General features: G+C 44.8%; 1 protein-coding gene and 1 long non-coding RNA gene across 2 annotated transcripts in view; both read left to right on the plus strand.

The window, feature by feature from the left end:
- Window positions 1-1,955: 1,955 nt before the first annotated feature.
- On the plus strand, window positions 1,956-2,570 carry LOC307199586. The gene is made up of 2 exons (XR_013832085.1): window positions 1,956-2,057; window positions 2,384-2,570. It is a non-coding gene; the product is annotated as an uncharacterized lncRNA (long non-coding RNA).
- Window positions 2,571-13,499: 10,929 nt separating this feature from the next.
- Window positions 13,500-18,059, plus strand: part of STT3B (STT3 oligosaccharyltransferase complex catalytic subunit B) — a 43,754-nt gene continuing 39,194 nt past the window's right edge. Inside the window, exon 1 of the mRNA XM_079947264.1 lies at window positions 13,500-13,980. Within this exon, the coding sequence (XP_079803390.1) occupies window positions 13,679-13,980 (302 nt within the window). The 5' untranslated portion in view covers window positions 13,500-13,678. The remainder of the gene's footprint in view (window positions 13,981-18,059) is intronic.

Raw genomic sequence — 18,059 nt, forward strand, 5'->3', positions numbered from 1 at the left:
AGATGACCTAGTATTGACCCTGCAACAGCCAGACACTAGCACTAAAAGAGTATTAGAACTAATTGAAATATTTGGTCGAGTAGCAGGTTTTAAATTGAACAAACAAAAAACGAAAGTGTTGGAGAAAAATTTAACAATGGAAGAAAGAGAGAGATTTCAGAATGAAACAGGCTTGGAAATAACGAAAAGGGTAAAATACCTGGGGATAAACTTAACGTCCAAGAATGTGAACTTATTTAAGGATAATTATGAAAAATGTTGGTTAGAAGTAAAGAAAGATCTGGAAATATGGTCAAGGCTGAAACTTTCCTTTTTAGGCCGAATTGCTACTATTAAGATGAATGTATTGCCTAGAATGCTATTTTTATTTCAGACGCTGCAGATTTTGGACAAGATGGACTGTTTCAACAAGTGGCAGAAAGACATATCAAAATTTGTCTGGCAGGGCAAAAAGCCCAGAATAAAATTTAAGATTTTAACTGATGCAAAAGACAGAGGGGGGTTTGCCCTGCCGGACTTAAGAATTTATTATGAATCGGCAGCTTTTTGCTGGTTGAAACACTGGCTACTTCTTGAGAACACGGACATTTTGGATCTGGAAGGGTACGACAATAGTTTTGGTTGGCATGCATATTTATGGTATGACAAGGTAAAGGTGTATAAAGGATTTAAAAACCATATTGTAAGGAAAGCATTGTATAATGTTTGGATTCGATATAAAGATCTGTTGGAAAGTAAAACCCCCAGGTGGGTGTCACCAATGGAAGCGAGGGAAGTAAAAAAGCTTAATATGGACTCTAAATGGCCAAAATATCATGAAATTTTAGAATATGATGGTGAAAGGGTTAAACTTCAGAGTTATGAGAAACTAAAGCCCAAGGTTCGAGATTGGTTGCATTATCATCAGATAAATGAGACATTCAAACAGGACAGGAAAATAGGATTCCAGAAAGAGAGGTCAAAACTAGAAACAGAATTGTTGGAACCCAATACTAAGAACTTATCAAAAATGTATAACTTGCTGTTGAAATGGAATACACAGGATGAAACGGTGAAATCAGCTATGATTAAATGGGCACAAGATATCGGTCATGATATTATGTTTGCTGACTGGGAACAGTTATGGACCACCGGTATTAAATTTACTGCATGTAATGCTTTAAAAGAAAACACTATGAAAATGATCTATCGGTGGTACATGACCCCAGTCAAGCTTGCAAAAATTTATCACTTGCCTAACAATAAGTGTTGGAAATGTAATGAGACTGAAGGCACTTTTTACCACCTTTGGTGGACCTGCCCAAAGGTTAAAGCTTTCTGGGAAATGATCTATAATGAAATTAAGAAGGTCCTTAGGTGGACTTTTCCTAAGAAACCAGAGGCTTTTCTCTTGGTCATGGTTGGCCAATTGGTGTTAAAGAAGGATAGGATTTTCTTTATGTATGCCACCACAGCAGCAAGAATTCTACTGGCAAAGTATTGGAAGATGCAAGAACTACCTACTCTGGAAGAATGGCAAACAAAGGTGATGGACTTTATGGGACTGGCTGAGATGACGGGCAGAATCCGCGACCAGGGGAAGGAGACAGTGGAAGAGGACTGGAAGAAATTTAAAATATATCTCAAAAACTATTGCAAAATTGAGGAATGTTAAGATGTCAGGGGGTAAGAGGTAGAGAACTGCAGCAGTAACTAAAAAACTAAAGGAAATTTTATGAAAGGGAATTAAGACAATTGACTAAAGGGTTGCTAAAGAATCACTAAACAAGGATGCAGGGATGGGGAGGTATGGGGAAGTCAAAAGAAAGAAGGGTATGAAATGATGATTTTGAAGTTATATTGGTTTAATTGTTTTGTGTGTTTTGATTTTCTTGTTTTTCTTCTGTTTGTCTTGTTCTGTTTTTATTATGTGTTTGAAAAACGAATAAAAATTATTTTTTTAAAAAAAAAAGATTCTGGCATTGTAGGGGGTTGGACATGATGACCCTAGGGGTCCCTTCCAATTCTACAGTTCCATGATTCTAGGAAAATAAGGCCTCAATCCAGCCAAAGTTACAGTGGTGCCTCGCAAGACGAAATTAATCCGTTCCGTGAGGCTCTTCGTATAGCGATTTTTTCGTCTTGCGAAGCAAGCCCATTGACAGCTTAGCGGATTAGCGCTATTAGCGGTTTAGCGGCTTTTAGCGATCAGCTGATAAGCGGCTTAGTGGCTTAGGAAAGGGGGGAGGGGAAAAAACCCGCAGGAACTCGCAAGACATTTTCGTCTTGCGAAGCAAGCCCATAGGGAAATTCGTTTTGCGAAGCGCCTCCAAAACGGAAAACCCTTTCGTCTAGCGGGTTTTCCGTCGTGTGAGGCGTTCGTCTTGCGGGGCACCACTGTAAGTGCTTTTAACTCCCACTGCTTCTTTGTTGGAAGAGTTAACCTCAAGTCTCTCTCATTTAAATCAGTGCTTGACTTTGGCTGAATTGTGTTATTGGTTTACTGGTAAATTAATTCCCAGACAATTATGTGAGCTTTCTGGAATCCATAACTTCACAGAGGTGTATTACAAAAATTATAAGAGTAATTGGGGGGGGGGAGGAATCACACGCAAATAAAAAACTTCATGATCCAGGAATCTATAATGGGTTGTACATAGAACAATAGGGATCCCGCCAGGCATATCTAGAACATCAAGAAATGGGTCAAAAGAAATGTTCCAAAATTCCACAGGCCCAGTGCTTCCTATCAAACCTTGCTCTCAAATGAATAGCTGATCCATTCATCATGTTATATCTGCTAGCGAAAGATGTATATTTCACTAGCCGAAGGATGCAGTCAATGACCCCATCAGTATTTTTCAATTTTAACTACTTGGGTCTGAAAAATACGCCAGGCTTCAGATATGGAACTTGATCAATCACATTCTGAAGTCTAATATGTTTAATGTCCCAGCACTATTCGAATGGAATACAGACCACTGCAAGCCCTGCCTGAAGGAACAGTTCTGCAGTCAATGTTTCAGAAACCTATCCTCTACCAGTTCAATCCAGCAATTGCCTGTTAATTGGCTAGTGGATCAGATTTGTGAGGTTTTAATAGGGATGTCATTTTAGCCCCAACTACTATTTTGGTCCCGTTCCTGACAGATTTGAAAGCCTGACCGCTAAACAATTAGCAATGTTGTTATTCTAGTCTGCAGCAAGCAGGTAACTCCTACTTTCTGACAGGCTTCAGATGTTTCAAAAGAATTATTATGTGCTCCGCGATCCTAATTAATTCCCCACCCCCAATGTCTAAAAAATCTCTTCCTAAACTTTCGCTGAGCTGGTAACCAGTGCAATAATGAAGTGTAAAAAAGGACCACAACCTCATCTGAACACCTTCATTACCACTTTGAAAAAAGCCACGGATGAATCACTTATTAGAAGCACCATCTCCAAGAAAGGGGAATCAGGTTTTGGTTGGGTTTTTTTTTTTTTTTTTTTTTTTTGCAAGAGGGATGTTCAAATATCCTGCTATACCTGTAGAACAAGAAATACAATGGATCAGGTATAGTGAACAAACAGCTGCATCGCAAGAACAAATGACAGGCTGAATGTTCGCATGTACTTTCTTTTTCTTACACCAAGTTTTTTCCAGCAGTATGATTTGTTCAGTTAATCAAGAAATCTAAATATTGCAGGACAGTAAGTAAATCAAATTATATTTGGAGTACCGTGTCCAGTTCCAGATGCCATGTTTTAAGGGGAACATTTACTAATTGTGACCAGTTTGGTGAGTTAGGGTTGCCATATTTTAGTCAAAACTGCACACAAAATTGATCCTATTAAGAGAAATTTGTACTAAAATGCTGATAAATTTTCATGAGATTTTTTTTAAAGAAAAATTGCAAAGTGCTGCAGAAATATTGCAGAAATATTGAGAACAGAGCAACATCATGGGACAGGTGTTCCCAGCTTCCCCACCTGTTGCCTTTGGAAGCTTAAAAGAAGTTTCTGCAGGAGACAGACAGGGAACAGTGACATGGGAGGGGTGTTTCTAGGTCCAAGGTGAAACTGTCGCACTCCCTTTTTATTTCTGCTGCTGGATGTTGATGTTATATTTATAGTACTGAAATGTCATTGTTGTTTGCACATTTTTGCACTTGCTGTTATGTTGCTGTTTTATTCTGTTATTATGAAATCAGTTTTGCACTGTTTGATTTTTAAATGTATACCTGTTTTTCTTGGCTGTAAGCTGGGAGAACTGAAATGGACTGATCCTTCTATTCCTAGGTAAGAGTTGTTCATTTGTGGAAAAATGTGGGCTCCCTCTCCCTGAGGGTATTTTGCTTAATGCAGGAAAGGCAAAGGCCAAACAGAAATCTAGCAGGAATTCACTGTGGCTGTAGAGCCTGCATGAAGGAAAAAGGTGGATTCGATTCCCTCTGAGGTCCCTTCCACCTCTTGAATTCTGCATCGTTCTTTCTCTGGCTCAGGTTTCCAGCCTACACTTACAAACCCGGCAAATTTCATTTAGGATATGAAAACAGGAATGCTCCAAAGTCGAGATGGTTGTTTACTCTCTTCTGTTTAACTTCTGGCACAAAATAAATCATTTGCTAGAAACAAGGTTGCCTCGGATGAGCATTGACAATTTATTTTGACTAGCTGAAGAATCTGGTTTCCCAGCACTGGTGATAGGATCCAGTCATATGGAATGATATATCGCATTAGTCTGAGCAGACCCACTTCAACCGACTGACTCAAGTTACAAGACCGTGAATTTAACACGTCTGCTCTAACTTAGTTCGATATCCCCCATTGTTTCTCCCAGATCTGTTTTAATGGAAACTAGCAGTTAGCAGCTCAATTTCATCTCAGAAACACGCACATATATTCTTTATCAGCTGTAAAATCAGTGCCATGGTATGCAGATATAAAGTTTCAGCATGAACTGAAAAATTGCATATTAAGGTTTCGTTTAAAGAGGGTGTTAGGCTTCACTGAGATTCCAGCATTGATTCCAGATGGACAATATCACAAATGTGCCTCTTAATCTGCATTATTGCATCTGTGGGAAGACAGTGAAAAACATTCAACACTAAACAGTCTCCATTAAATATTCTACACTGTTATTTATACAAGTATTTAGCATGAATTGTTACAGCACCTTCTACATGATGGAAACTACTCCAACCAACATAAATCAAAGATTTCCCTGGCCAATAGGGGCAACGCTACTCTATGTCCTTGTCTACATCCTGTGTTGGTTTTCACATGTACAATGAGCAGCGCATGTTTTTGGAGTACAGGTAGATTCCACATATAGCAGGGGAAATCAGCAACCAGCTGATAGACCAAGTTTCAGGATAAAAGAGCATGGAATTCATTGCAAAATATAAAGATTGATTCTTTACACAGAGTGCATTAGATTTGAATCAGCAACACTGCGGTTAAATCTGACGAGGTGGTAGAGGTAGGAGGGGTCTAATGCCAAATATGGAGACGATGGTAGGCGTCAGATAAGCATGCAAGGAGCCAAATTGGGTTAAAGAGGAAGGTTGGAGTGGAAATACATGTTGCTACAAAGCAGGCACTGGCACCTGTGCAACAGTCAGCAAGGGAGAGGACGACTGAAATGAGAGCGGCATATTCCAAGTCAGCAGGAGAGAAGCTCTCATTGACAGGGTTACAGGAGATCAGGAGATCGTTCTCAGCATGTGCTCACTGGTGTTATCGCAACTTCTTGCGGGTCAGACACCCCTGGCTCTTTTGGACCACAATATATTGATTATCTAGGGACACAGGTGGCGCTGTGGGTTAAACCACAGAGCCTGGGACTTGCCGATCACAAGGTCGGCGGTTTGAATCCCCATGACGGGGTGAGCTCCTGTTGCTCGGTCCCTGCTCCTGCCAACCTAGCAGTTCGAAAGCACGTCAAAGTGCAAGTAGATAAATAGGTACCACTCCAGCGGGAAGGTAAACGGCGTTTCCGTGTACTGCTCTGGTTCGCCAGAAGCGGCTTAGTCATGCTGGCCACATGACCCGAAAGCTGTCTGCGGACAAGCGCTGGCTCCCTCAGCCAATAAAGCGAGATGAGTGCTGTAATAATAATAATAATAATAATAATAATTTATTATTTATACCCCGCCCATCTGGCTGAGTTTCCCCAGCCACTCTGGGTGGCTCCCAATCAAGTGTTAAAAACAGTATTATATATTAAAAACTTCCCTGAACAGGAAACCCCAGAGTCGGCTACGACTGGACCTAATGGTCAGGGGTCCCTTTACCTTTACTATATTGATTATCTAGAAGGAGTTGGAGAAAGGGGGATGATAGGAGGCAGAGAGTGGGTTGAGCCCTGAATTGCACAGAACCACCATTCAAATGGAGATGCACGCACTACGCACTTCTCTGCGAGTCCCAACTAATCCAAGTAAAATGAACAAAGACAGAAGGGAGGAATAAACGGAAAAGTACGGCACTTTTGCCTTGTAAGAGTATTTGTGGCCCAGTGCTAGTTGATGTTGGGCTACTGATGCTCTGTGGGGCTGTATTGGGGGGATTATTTTTATTTATTTTTTTCTGGTATTTTGTTGTATGTTTTGTTATGGCCAGTAGCCCAAACAAATAAATTCTACTGATGTATATGTAAAAATATATATATTCTTTAGATCTTAAAGATTGGTTTAATAGAAGCACGCTCTCTCTCTCTCTCTTGCGCGCTCTCTCTCTCTCTCTCATTAATGCATTATGGTTATAATAATGCTGATATATGCAGGATATTAATTTTTCTTTTTCTCATACATTAGATCAACTGAAACAGTTAGCAGCTTTAAAGATCTTAAAAGTAGTAACATGGTGCTTTTGCAAAACCAAAACAGATGTGAAAAACTTGCATCTTTCCTGAACATGTATACACCATTATTCCTATCCAGGACAAAAATTGCTGGCATTTGTATGCCACCCCATAATTTTTTCTGGGAAGCTTATAATAAAAAAGCAATTTTTAAAAATATATGTACAAAATAAAACACGAAAGCATGAATCAAAAACTACATAAATACAAACAAAAAAACCTCACCATACCCCCAGAATTAAAACACGGATTTATAAAATAAACAATAAAATAGTAATCTTATTAGATAAAATATATTTTTAATATATCTTAAGGAAAGGTGCACATTCTTTAGGTTTGTTTGCTACTGTTGTTGTTGTTGTTGTTAGCAAAAGCACAGAAATAAGATTTATACGCCTTCTATTCTGGATGCTCCACCTCTGACCAACTGAGATGTCAGTTTCTTTTAAGACTATGGATTACAATCCTTAAAGAACACATATAAGGGTAGTGGAGTGAACATCTGTTTTGGTACTGGAGATTCTTCCATATGGCTTCTGCATGTGCCAGTGATACTTCAGATACCCAGAACTGCACCACTGTTGCCGCTTCCATCTACCAATAATTATGTCACAACAAAAAGGACAGGAGCAAGGCTTTCTCTGCTGCAAGGGAAAAGTCTTTGCTTATGGTCACCACTGGGAGTTTCCCTTGAAAGCAAACAGCAGACTTGGAGAGGCAATTTTGTTGAGGCCGTGGCCAGGAGAGAAAGTGTTAAAACTTCTCGCCACCACAACCACCCTCATGGTGCTGACATTATCTCACACTTTCCTGCAGCTACCTATTTACAGAACACAAAATGTGCATGTTAATTTCATTCACACATTTGTTTATTTAAAAATCGTAAGCCCACCATTCATCTCCCAAAGGGAGCCCAGGGAGCCTCTTGAGAATAAAATTGCATACAAACAATTTTAAATAGCACCATAATTAGAGTGGTTCTTACTGGGATCGTTGAACTGAAAGAACCTGCTAGACTTTTACTGAATACAACCCTCTTCTTCTGTGGTCCTGGGTCCCAGTTATTTAAAAGCTGACCCTTTGTCAGGCTTCAGGCACCGAGGCTCTGGAACCAGAAGGGGCCCTGGCTACCAACCCAATTGGACTTGCAGCAGCTGCCTGGTCCAAAATCATCAGGGGTTACAAGCCAAGGCAACAAAGGAGGATCAAGAAGGCAAGGAGCAAGTGTGTAATCAAAACCGAGCTGGGATCAAGATTGAAGGCAGCATTCAGAGAAAGGGAGATGGCACTTAAACAAGAGACAAGTTAGACTAGTAAGGTAAAAGGTAAGGTAAAGGACCCCTGGACGGTTAAGTCCAGTCAAAGGCGACTATGGGGTGCGGAGCTCATCTCGCTTTCAGGCCGAGGAGGCGGGCGTTTGTCCTCAGACAGCTTTCCGGGTCATGTGGTCAGCATGACTAAACCGCTTCTGGCACAACAGAACACCGTGACGGAAGCCAGAGTGCACGGAAAAGCCATTTACCTTCCCGCCGCGGTGGTACCTATTTATCTACTTTGCACTGGTGTGCTTTCAAACTGCTAGGCTGGAAGGAATTGGGACAGAGCAACGGGAGCTCACCCCATCGCGGGTATTCGAACCACGGACCTTCTGATCGGCAAGCCCAAGAGGCTCAGTGGTTTAGACCACGGCACCCCCCGCGTCTAGTACCACAACCTAGTCACAAGTTCTAATATGGTACCCTGTACAGGTTGTGGATTGCAATTCCTATCAGATTCAACTAGTACGGCCAGTGATAAGAGATGACAGGAACTGCAATCCAGCAACAGCTGGAAGGCAACATATTGGCTACCCCTGGCCTGGATAATGTCCTCAAAGGCACCATCCTCAAGTCAACCAGGCTTGGTGGAAAAACAGTATATGGGTGCTGCAAGATATAAATGACTAGTGGGGAGTCGGGGTTGAGGAACCTCTTTCCACTCCAACACTTTGTATTTTTCTCCTCAGCTTCCAGTCAAGAAGATGCAAACACATTGCAACATGGTGGGTCTGAGAGTTAGAGAAGAAGACATTCAGTACATTTCTGCATGAAGATGAAGCTTTCACCTGCCAGTGACATACTGTAATTATGGCAAACACAACGTAGTAAAAATATAGGCCGATCTGTAACATTCTGATTGGTTAGCAAAACTGCCTACATTCAAGTGTGAGTCACTGAATGATGACATCCCGGGTGATGAAACGTATAGATGCAAATTAGCTGTCAGATACGGCCTACAGAAGTCTTAAGTCTTTTTTTATGGGGGGGGGGGAGAGGCAGGTGAAAACAGACCCAGACATTGCTGCATCTAAGGTTTCCACATCTCTTGCAAGGAAGGAAGAGAAGAGACCCTGGTAACTGCTATAAAAAAAACCCAAGGCTGGTTTAAAAGAAAATGTGTGAAAATTCAGGATGGACCTCGATAAATGCTGCATATGCTTCTAAAAGATAGCACGGGGTGGCAATAGGTCTGCGAGAAAGCTACTGCAGCACAGGTTTTCTCTAAACCTGTAACAAGAGAAGAACAATATATTTATTTGAAGAGGTAAGCTGAAAGGCAGCACTTATATACAAGTGCTGTCATAGCCAGTTTCTCAGCACTTAAGAGTGCATAACATCACCATCCCTCGTTGACCTTTGGTTCTTTCTTTATAAAATTGCAATATGCCGCTTCTTCTGTGTCCCCCTCAGAAGCAACTCTCTGGTCCATGCCTTGAACATAAGATGTTTCTGGATCAGGCCAATGGAGCATCTGCTCCAGACTCCTCTTCTCACAAGGGTCAGCCGGGGGCCTAGGGGAGCTTGCAAACGGACCTTGAGCACAACAGTGCTCTCCGCGCCTGCGGTTCCCAGCAACTGACATTGAGAGGCTGACAGTGCAGGTTGAGCATAGCCATCGTGGCTAGCAGTCTCCTCCTCCATGAATTTGTCCAATCCAAAATTATCCAAGTTGGTGGCCATTCTGTGGGAGCAAATTCCATGGATGAACTCTGCGCTGCGTGAAGAAATGCTTTATTTTGATTGTTCTGAAGCCTCCAACATTTCAGCTTCATTGGATGGCTACAAGTTCAATTGTTACGAGAAAGGCGGGAAAGCCTTTCTCTATCCACGTTCTCCACACCATATATATATTTCTACACTCGCCATATATATATTTCCCATGGACTGCAAGAAGATCAAACCTATCCATTCCTAAGGAAATTAGGCCTCAGTGCTCGCTGGAAAGACAGATCGTGAAACTGAGGCTCCAATACTTTGGCCACCTCATGAGAAGAGAAGACTCCCTGGAAAAGACCCTGATGTTGGGAAAGATGGAGGGCACAAGGAGAAAGGGACGACAGAGGACGAGATGGTTGGACAGTGTTCTCAAAGCTACCAACATGAGTTTGACCAAACTGCGGGAGGCAGTGGAAGACAGGAGTGCCTGGCGTGCTCTGGTCCATGGGGTCACGAAGAGTCGGACACAACTAAAAAACAACACTCCTATCTTGTTGCCTCTTCCCCATCCTTTATCCAAACCCCAAAGGCACAAACACAGGAACTTTTCCTCCTAGGGGAGTTGTTCCCTGGTCAGCTTTTTGCCTCATCTCCTCTCTGGCCTTCCATCATCTCACTTCTTTCCAGCATGTTCAGGGAAGTTGTTAATGTGTGACATTCTAATGTATTTTTAATCTTTGTTGGAAGCCGCCCAGAGTGGCTGGGGAAACCCAGCCAGATGGGCGGGGTACAAATAATAAATTATTATTATTTTGACATTATTCACCTTTTCCATCATCCTGATCACATGACACCTCTCCATAAATCCATACACTAGCTTCCTGTATGTTCCTGGGTACTTCACAACCTTCACACCTTTACCTCCACATCTCTCCGTTCTTATACCACAAAACATAGGTGCCTGAGCTTCATCCAGTGTGGTGCACTGGTTCAGAGCGGTGGACTTGTAATCTGGTGAACCGGGTTCGATTCCCTGCTCCTCCACATGCAGCTGCTGGGTGACCTTGGGCTAGTCACACTTCTCTGAAGTCTCTCAGCCTCACTTACCTCACAGAGTGTTTGTTGTGGGGGAGGAAGGGAATGGAGATTGTTAGCCGCTTTGAGACTCCGTAGGGTAGTGACAAAGCGGGGTAACAAATCCAAACTCTTCATCCAACTCAACCACCCTCAGCCTTCTGTTGCACTTTTATTTCCTCAAATGAGACTGCCCTTTCTCCCCCGTTGCCCCTTATGCCCGGAAGTGCCTTTCAGAATGGCCCTATGAGGTCATCTCGCTTATGTCTTCCAGAGCTCTCCTCAAAACATTTTCCATAAAGTTATAGGCACAACCCTTTAGTCCCAATACACTACAACGGTAACTTAACTAACTCGTGTGTAACTGAACTGTTTGTTGTTTACACCTGCCTCTGTTTCTCTCCCTTATCTCCGTTAGACACAAAGGAGATATTTCAGAAATGTCTGGTTCAAGGGTGAGGAACCTTTCCCAGTTTGAGGGCTACATTCCCTAGTGCGCAACCTTCCCCAGTGCCACATACCAGCAGCAGTTAGCGCCAGAGGCAAAAGCAGGTGGAACAATGGATGTGAATTCTACCTTTCTACAGTGGGCGGCCACACTCAAATCACAACATACACATATCTGTATACTCAATGCGAGGAAGCAAGAGGCATCACCCCTCTTCCACGACACCTTTCAGCGCAGGCAAACCAAGAAGCAGGGCTGCTAATGGGTAAGGCTTGGGAAGGGGGCAACATCTAAGAGACTCCCAAGGGCGGGATAGAGAAGTCTGGAATACTGCTTTTGGTCCCTGATATAGAGCAGCTCACCTGTTCTAGATTATAAGCCGCACTATGGATTAAGCTATATAAATAAAACAACAGCAAAATGTTTCAGGGCTATAGCAATTCCCAGACTAGCAAGCATTTCAACTGTAGTGACCAGAGAAAGAGCCACTTGTGATGCCTTGTTTTGCTTATGGAAATATTTTCCAGAGATGGTTAACTGGGGCTGACAATGCTACCTTTTGGAAACCTTTGATTTGCCTAGGCTCTGCTGAGGTGTAAGTGGGAGGAGGGTATTCCTCCCCCCCCCAACACAGACATTTTCCTAATGCTGTTGGCTTTTTCAATTTCTTTCTTTTTATTATTTCTTCACAACCATTTCAAAACTGTAAGCTCAGACCCTCCAAGCGTCCCTATTTTCCAGGGAAAGTCCGGGATTCACAGAAGCCGTCCCGGTTTCTGATTGTCCCAAGCCAAGGAGATAAGTAACCATAGGACCTTTAGAAGACATCTGAAAGCAGCCCTGTATATGTTTAATGTTTAATGATTTTTAAAATATATTTTGGAAGCAACCCGGTCAGATGGGCTGGGTATAAATATTATGATTATTATTGAACAGGATGTCCCTATTTTCATCGCAGAAATGTTGGAGGGTATGTGAGCTGCTCTGAAGGACTAATAAAGCAGCACAGGAGCTTCAGCAGAGTAAATAAAGTAAAAGTCTGAGCAATACGCACATACATCAGGGTGGCAAAGGGAGCACTAAAACATGTAGAAAGGGAAAGGAACACTCATTGCCACTTTTGCCCCTCGAGAGCCAAGCAGTGGCTGCAAAGCAGATCCTCTGAAGAGTGTGGCCACATGATCAGCAGCAAATGCAGGAACTAATCCGCATGGCCTGCTCCATCTGGAATGAGGCTCCGTTTAATTTGCCTTTGTCCAGCTCATCACTACTTACAGGAAAGCATCCAGAGAGTTTCCACAGGGATAGTCAGCTTTACGCAAGAAGAGCCTGACAAGCCACAGCAGCTGCAAACTACAACCCCCAGGATGCAACGCTCCCAGCAAAGCTTCGAAAGTCAGACGTCGCCCCCCACTGCAGACCCTGCGGCGAAAGCGGCGCTCGCCTGAGAGGCCGACGCTCCCGTGCGCCTCACGTGACGCGCAACCAAACCCGACCTTAGCCTGCGAATGGTCGGGACCCTTGGCCAATCGCACCCTTCCACTTAGCACACGCCTTCCGCCATTGGTGGAGGCGGTTAGAGCCTCTGCCTCTCTCCATTCCGCGCCCTGCGGCTCTGGGCTCCGATTGGCCGCCGGCCTGCCCTTTTGAAGTACCTGTCGCTCTCTGACAGGTTAGTAGGGAGTTCCCTCACGGAAGGACGGACGGAGGAGAAGGAGGGGTGAGCGGCAGGAGCGACAAGTGGGGCGGGGCCTCGCTGTTGGCTCCGCCCATCCTGTGCGAATGTCATCGGATGCTTCGGCCTCAGTTAACCACCTCTTTCCGCAGATTCCTTCCGCGCGCGCGCCTCGTGGCACGTCACTCGCCCGTCAACGGCTTACAACACCGTCCCGAGCCAGCGTTGCCTCATACGGAAGCTTTTCTCTCTCCTCACCCGCGGCTTTTGCTCCGCCCACCTCGCGATCTCGGCCACGCCTCCTCCTCCCATTCCCATTCCCTCCCCCGCCCCCCGCCCTTCCCTTCCCTTCCCTTCACATCGCGCGCGAGCTACTCGGGTCTCGCTCCCGCTCTCCGCCCGCCTCGCGCCGCACTGGGATGTTGGCGGCGGCATCGGGCGGCAGTTCCCGGGTCGCTGAGGAGATTCAGAAGGAGGAGGAGGCGGGAGGCAGGAGGAGCCGCCGCCGCCGCCGCCGCCAGTGAAACGGGCGCGGTATAGGCGCCGCTGCCTCGCCTCCCCTCCCTCCCTCCGTCGGAGAGCGCGCTGAGGGAAACGGGGCGGACTCTGCCCTTCTTCCTCCTCCTCCTCCTCCTTCGCCGCGCGTGAGGCGGAGAGGCAAGCGAGGAGCCCCGGGGAGCAACATGGCGGAGCACTCGGCCCCCGACCACAAGCACAAGACCGGTGCCGCCGCCTCGTCGTCGTCCAACTCCGCCGCTTCCCAAGCGCTGGCCAACAGCAGGGGCTCCTCCTCCTCGTCGTCGTCGTCGACGACCGGCGCCGGGCCCCCGGCGGGCGGTGGCCTGTCGGGGGGCCTGTCGCAGCCGGCGGGCTGGCAGTCGCTGCTCTCCTTCACCATCCTCTTCCTGGCCTGGCTGGCCGGCTTCAGCTCCAGGCTCTTCGCCGTCATCCGCTTCGAGAGCATCATCCACGAGTTCGACCCCTGGTAAGTGAGTTGGGGAGCAGAGGCAGGACGTAGCCCCGCGGGAGGAGCGGGGTCGACGCCGGCCCTCTGCACAAGCGGGTCCCGGGAAGGGTCTCCCGGGGCCAAGCGCGGAAGGGACTCGGAGCACGCGGAGTGCTAGGCGTGGTTTTACGGGAACCTTTGTGGGTGAAAGGTCCCTTCCTGCGCCGGCAGATGCTCCGGAGCGGACAGGTAGACCTTGAGCTGCGGCTTCTTTCCATCCTGGGCCGAGAGGCCGGCCCCCCCCCCCAAGCCCTGCTCATGCACTTCATTCGGCAAAACTTGTGCGGCGCCCGCTTCTCCTCCTCGCTGCGGCACGGGCGGCGTGTGCGTTGGAGGAGCAGGAGGAAGAAGAAGGGGGGAATGGCCGAGGGAGCGGCTGCAGGGGAAGCGCGGAGAGAGAGAGAAGGCTGCTGCTTGACGGGACGCTGGTCCGGGAAAGGGGCAGGCGGAGGCTGCCGCTGCTGCTGCTGCTGCTGCGTACAGGTGGGTCGCCGTTAGGTGTAATAGCTGCGTGCTGTGGCAGAGGGGTCTGCGGAGCTGCCTCTGCAATCGTGTGCTAAGAGTAGGGAAATGAGTGCAATCCCACCAGGGGATAAGCATTTCGCGCTCTTCCTCTGGATTTCTGCTTCCCCAGAGGGCATGTTGTGAACGCGGCTATGCGGAATCTCGGGGGACGGTCTGCCCAGGATTTGGGACGGGAGAGCAAATCGGGAAGTTGGAAGGGGGTAACCTTGCTGGTCGGTAACCCCATCTGAAATACTGAAAATTAGTGTGGCGTTGGTGAAATGTGAGAGGTGATTTTTGATATTCAAGCTTTTTGATATATTGGTATTGGTAGGCATGCAGTGTCGCTTTGTTTTAGGATGGTTTCTCATGAGACTTTGCTTTGTTTCCATATAAAACAAGTATAGAGGTTTAATCCCCATCCCATGGAACATACCACATGGCTGTGGTCTCCACTAGAGAAAATGTATGAGTTGATTGCACATCAAATTTTATCCAAATAGCACTGAGGCAAGTGCAGTCCTGAGGTCTATTTCTGCAGGCTCAGGAATACTTTCTGTGCTTAGTTGCCCCCATGCTGCATTGATTGGCTTTAAATTGACACTTTATGTTGTGGAACAGTTCATTTCTGAATGTAATGGCAGGTTTTAATGCATCATGATAGGGTTATTTCTGACTGAGAGCTTCCTGTGTCGCCACACGGTTGCATGGAGATGTACATTTCTGCCCTTATATTGGATTGCATCACTTATTTTAATCTCATGATTTGCAGCCTGCCATGTGGACTGCCATATTTCTCATAGAGTGGGATGCATTTGAGAAACTGCCACATGTTAAACTGTGGGGAATCCTGAGAGCCACTTCACACATCACATCAGTAATGTGATTAGATTACAGCAGTAATTAGTGTTGTCAGTGTGGTGCAGTGGAATAGAAGTTTGACTTGGACAGGATCTAGATTCATAGCCCTCGTCAGCTATGAAGCTCACTGAATGATAGTGGGTTAGCCTTGTTATGTTCTTGTAGTTACTATCTTTCTGTCTAACCTGCTTCACAGGGTTGTTGAGAGGATAAAATGCATCACAGCCTTATCTTCTTCTCTGAACCCTTTAGGGTGAGACACCAGTGTAATAATAATTACATGTTAGTGGACAGTTGTGTGTTGTGCAGAAAGAATTAAATGGTTTTTAGTGTACCATACCACAGGTCTCTGTACAGTCTTGTCCATGTCAAACCAGATGACGTGCTTTATGTTTCTCTCTTGAGGAAAACATACAGCTCAATAGTAGAGTACAGTACATGCTTTAGCTGTAGAGGATTGTACATTCACTATCTGGAGAAAGATTTTTCAAATTAGAAGGATCTCAGGGCCAAGCTACATGCATTGTCAGGAGGGCCTTTATCAGATCTCTCCCCTCTTTTAAAGGTAATAATAGCCACAGGAGGGAGATATACTTGGAGCCATGGTACTGGGTGAATCCCTTGCCCCAAGTAGTGGGATTGGAGTGTCTATTTGCCCCCCTTCTAGAGCAAATAACAGATTGGGGTGGGATTAAGATTGGGAAAATGGCACAGGATTTGTCACTTCCCTAGTGATATGTGTACTATCAGTTTTCTGCAGCAGGGCAAATATGAGCTCTGGAGAAGGTCAATTCAAATAAGGCATAGCATATGTGTGTTCCTCTTTCCCTCACTCATTTAGCAAAGCAAAATACAGTGCAAGATCCGTTCAGTGATCTCTGGCATGTATATCATATCAGCCTACCTTGAGCCTTAGAGAGCTGCTGTCAGAGTAAAGAATATGGACTAGTACTCTGAGTCTGTATATGGCAGTTTCATATATTTTCTTCAATGCTTGGACCAGCTACGTGTGTGTGTGTGTGTGTGTGTGTGTGTGTGTTTTGAAGCAGCTGTACCTCTACTTGTTACTGTTTTAGTGGATGCATGCTGTGTCTGTAACATGCACCTATCAGAATAAAGCTGCTGATGTGGCCCTGAGCACTTAACGTTGCACTTAGCAAAGGCAAGAGAAAACAGGTTTAAAATAATCAAATAGAAGTAGTTTGAAAGCAAAGGATAAAAATGGTGGTGGGTACATTGTCATATAATAGATTCTTTTTTATAAAAAAAAACCTTGATATGACACATAAATTGGAGGTTTAAGCATATTGACTATTAATATTGGATAAACACTTTCGCATTTTATTGTCACTAAAAATGAATTCTATGAAAGTGTTTGCTAAAATCAGTTTCAAAGGTGCCATTACACCCCTGCTCTGACTAAACCTGCAGTCCCATGAACAACTGAAAGCCCCACTGATCAAAGTGAAACTTAATTATGAGTAAACATACTTAGGATTGCACTGTTTGAAACAGGACTTAGGATGGAGCTGTACAAAAAGGATTCTCAGTGGCTTTGATTAAGACACATTGGAGAAAGTAAAGCAATCTGGGACACTGCTGAGAGGCACTGAACCTGCACCTTGTTCCAAGGAGTGGTTACTATGATTATGTTAAACCTGTGAATAGATTTTGTGTGTGTGTCCCACAGTGCTTTGGTAAGAAAGTGAAATAAATACATATTTGGAGTAACACTTGCATGTGTCCTTCTGTATACTACCACCTCTATTGATACCACCTGCTGTTGATAGACAATAGATATATAAAGGAAAAACAATCAGAGCTGAGTCGAAACAGAGGTAGCATCATAGACCTTTTTTATTCTGTGCAGTCAGCACCCCCCCAAAAAAAAAATGTTTGCACCCCTTTCAAGAGAGGGTGTGTAAGTTTCCCCAAGAGAGCAAGAAGAGGGAATGTTCTCTAAATCAATTCATTTGTGTATATTTAGCTGCGGCAGAACGGGGATGTACATTTGGATCGACATCACTGTTCTTCTGTTGCAGCTACTCATGCATAACTATGCATGACTAAAGCTGGATCAGAGCAAAAGTCTTGCTGTGCAGTGCTGACAGCAACACAGGGAGAGTTGGCCCAGTTGGCTCAATAACAAAGATGCAGTTTCTCTTGCCACTTTCACTTAGACCTCGGTGACAATATCACATAGCCATATCTGCTTACACAGTGACATAGTGCCACCCAGTTCCCCAGTGTGATTGGCTTGGATCGTGTTTTGAGAGATGTCCTAAAATAGGCTGAAACAGCAGCAAATGGGACTGAATTAGGTGTAAAAAACAGTGTGGACTTTTGAGGAGCTTTTCACATACCTCAACAGGTCACTTTTATGCTTTATGAGGGTTCAAATATAAACATTAGTTGCAGTGCTAGAAAAATTAGACGTGTAAATGAATGAACAAAGAAGGATTCCTGTGTGGAAAACATCCATTATGCTAATTAACTTCTAAAACTGACCATGTTAACAGTTGCATTATCCCTTTGTGATTTGCACTAGCTGCCAAATAGTTTCTGGGCTCAATTCAAGGCGCTGATATAAAACCTTTAAAGCATTTAGCTTGGGACCTGGATGACTCAAGAACTGCCCTTTTTCTGCATGCTCCAATCATCAGCACATGTAAAAGTGTTCCCAAGAGAGCTCC

The sequence above is a fragment of the Podarcis cretensis genome (genome assembly GCF_951804945.1).
Source record: "Podarcis cretensis genome assembly, chromosome: 12".
Taxonomy (NCBI): domain Eukaryota; kingdom Metazoa; phylum Chordata; class Lepidosauria; order Squamata; family Lacertidae; genus Podarcis; species Podarcis cretensis.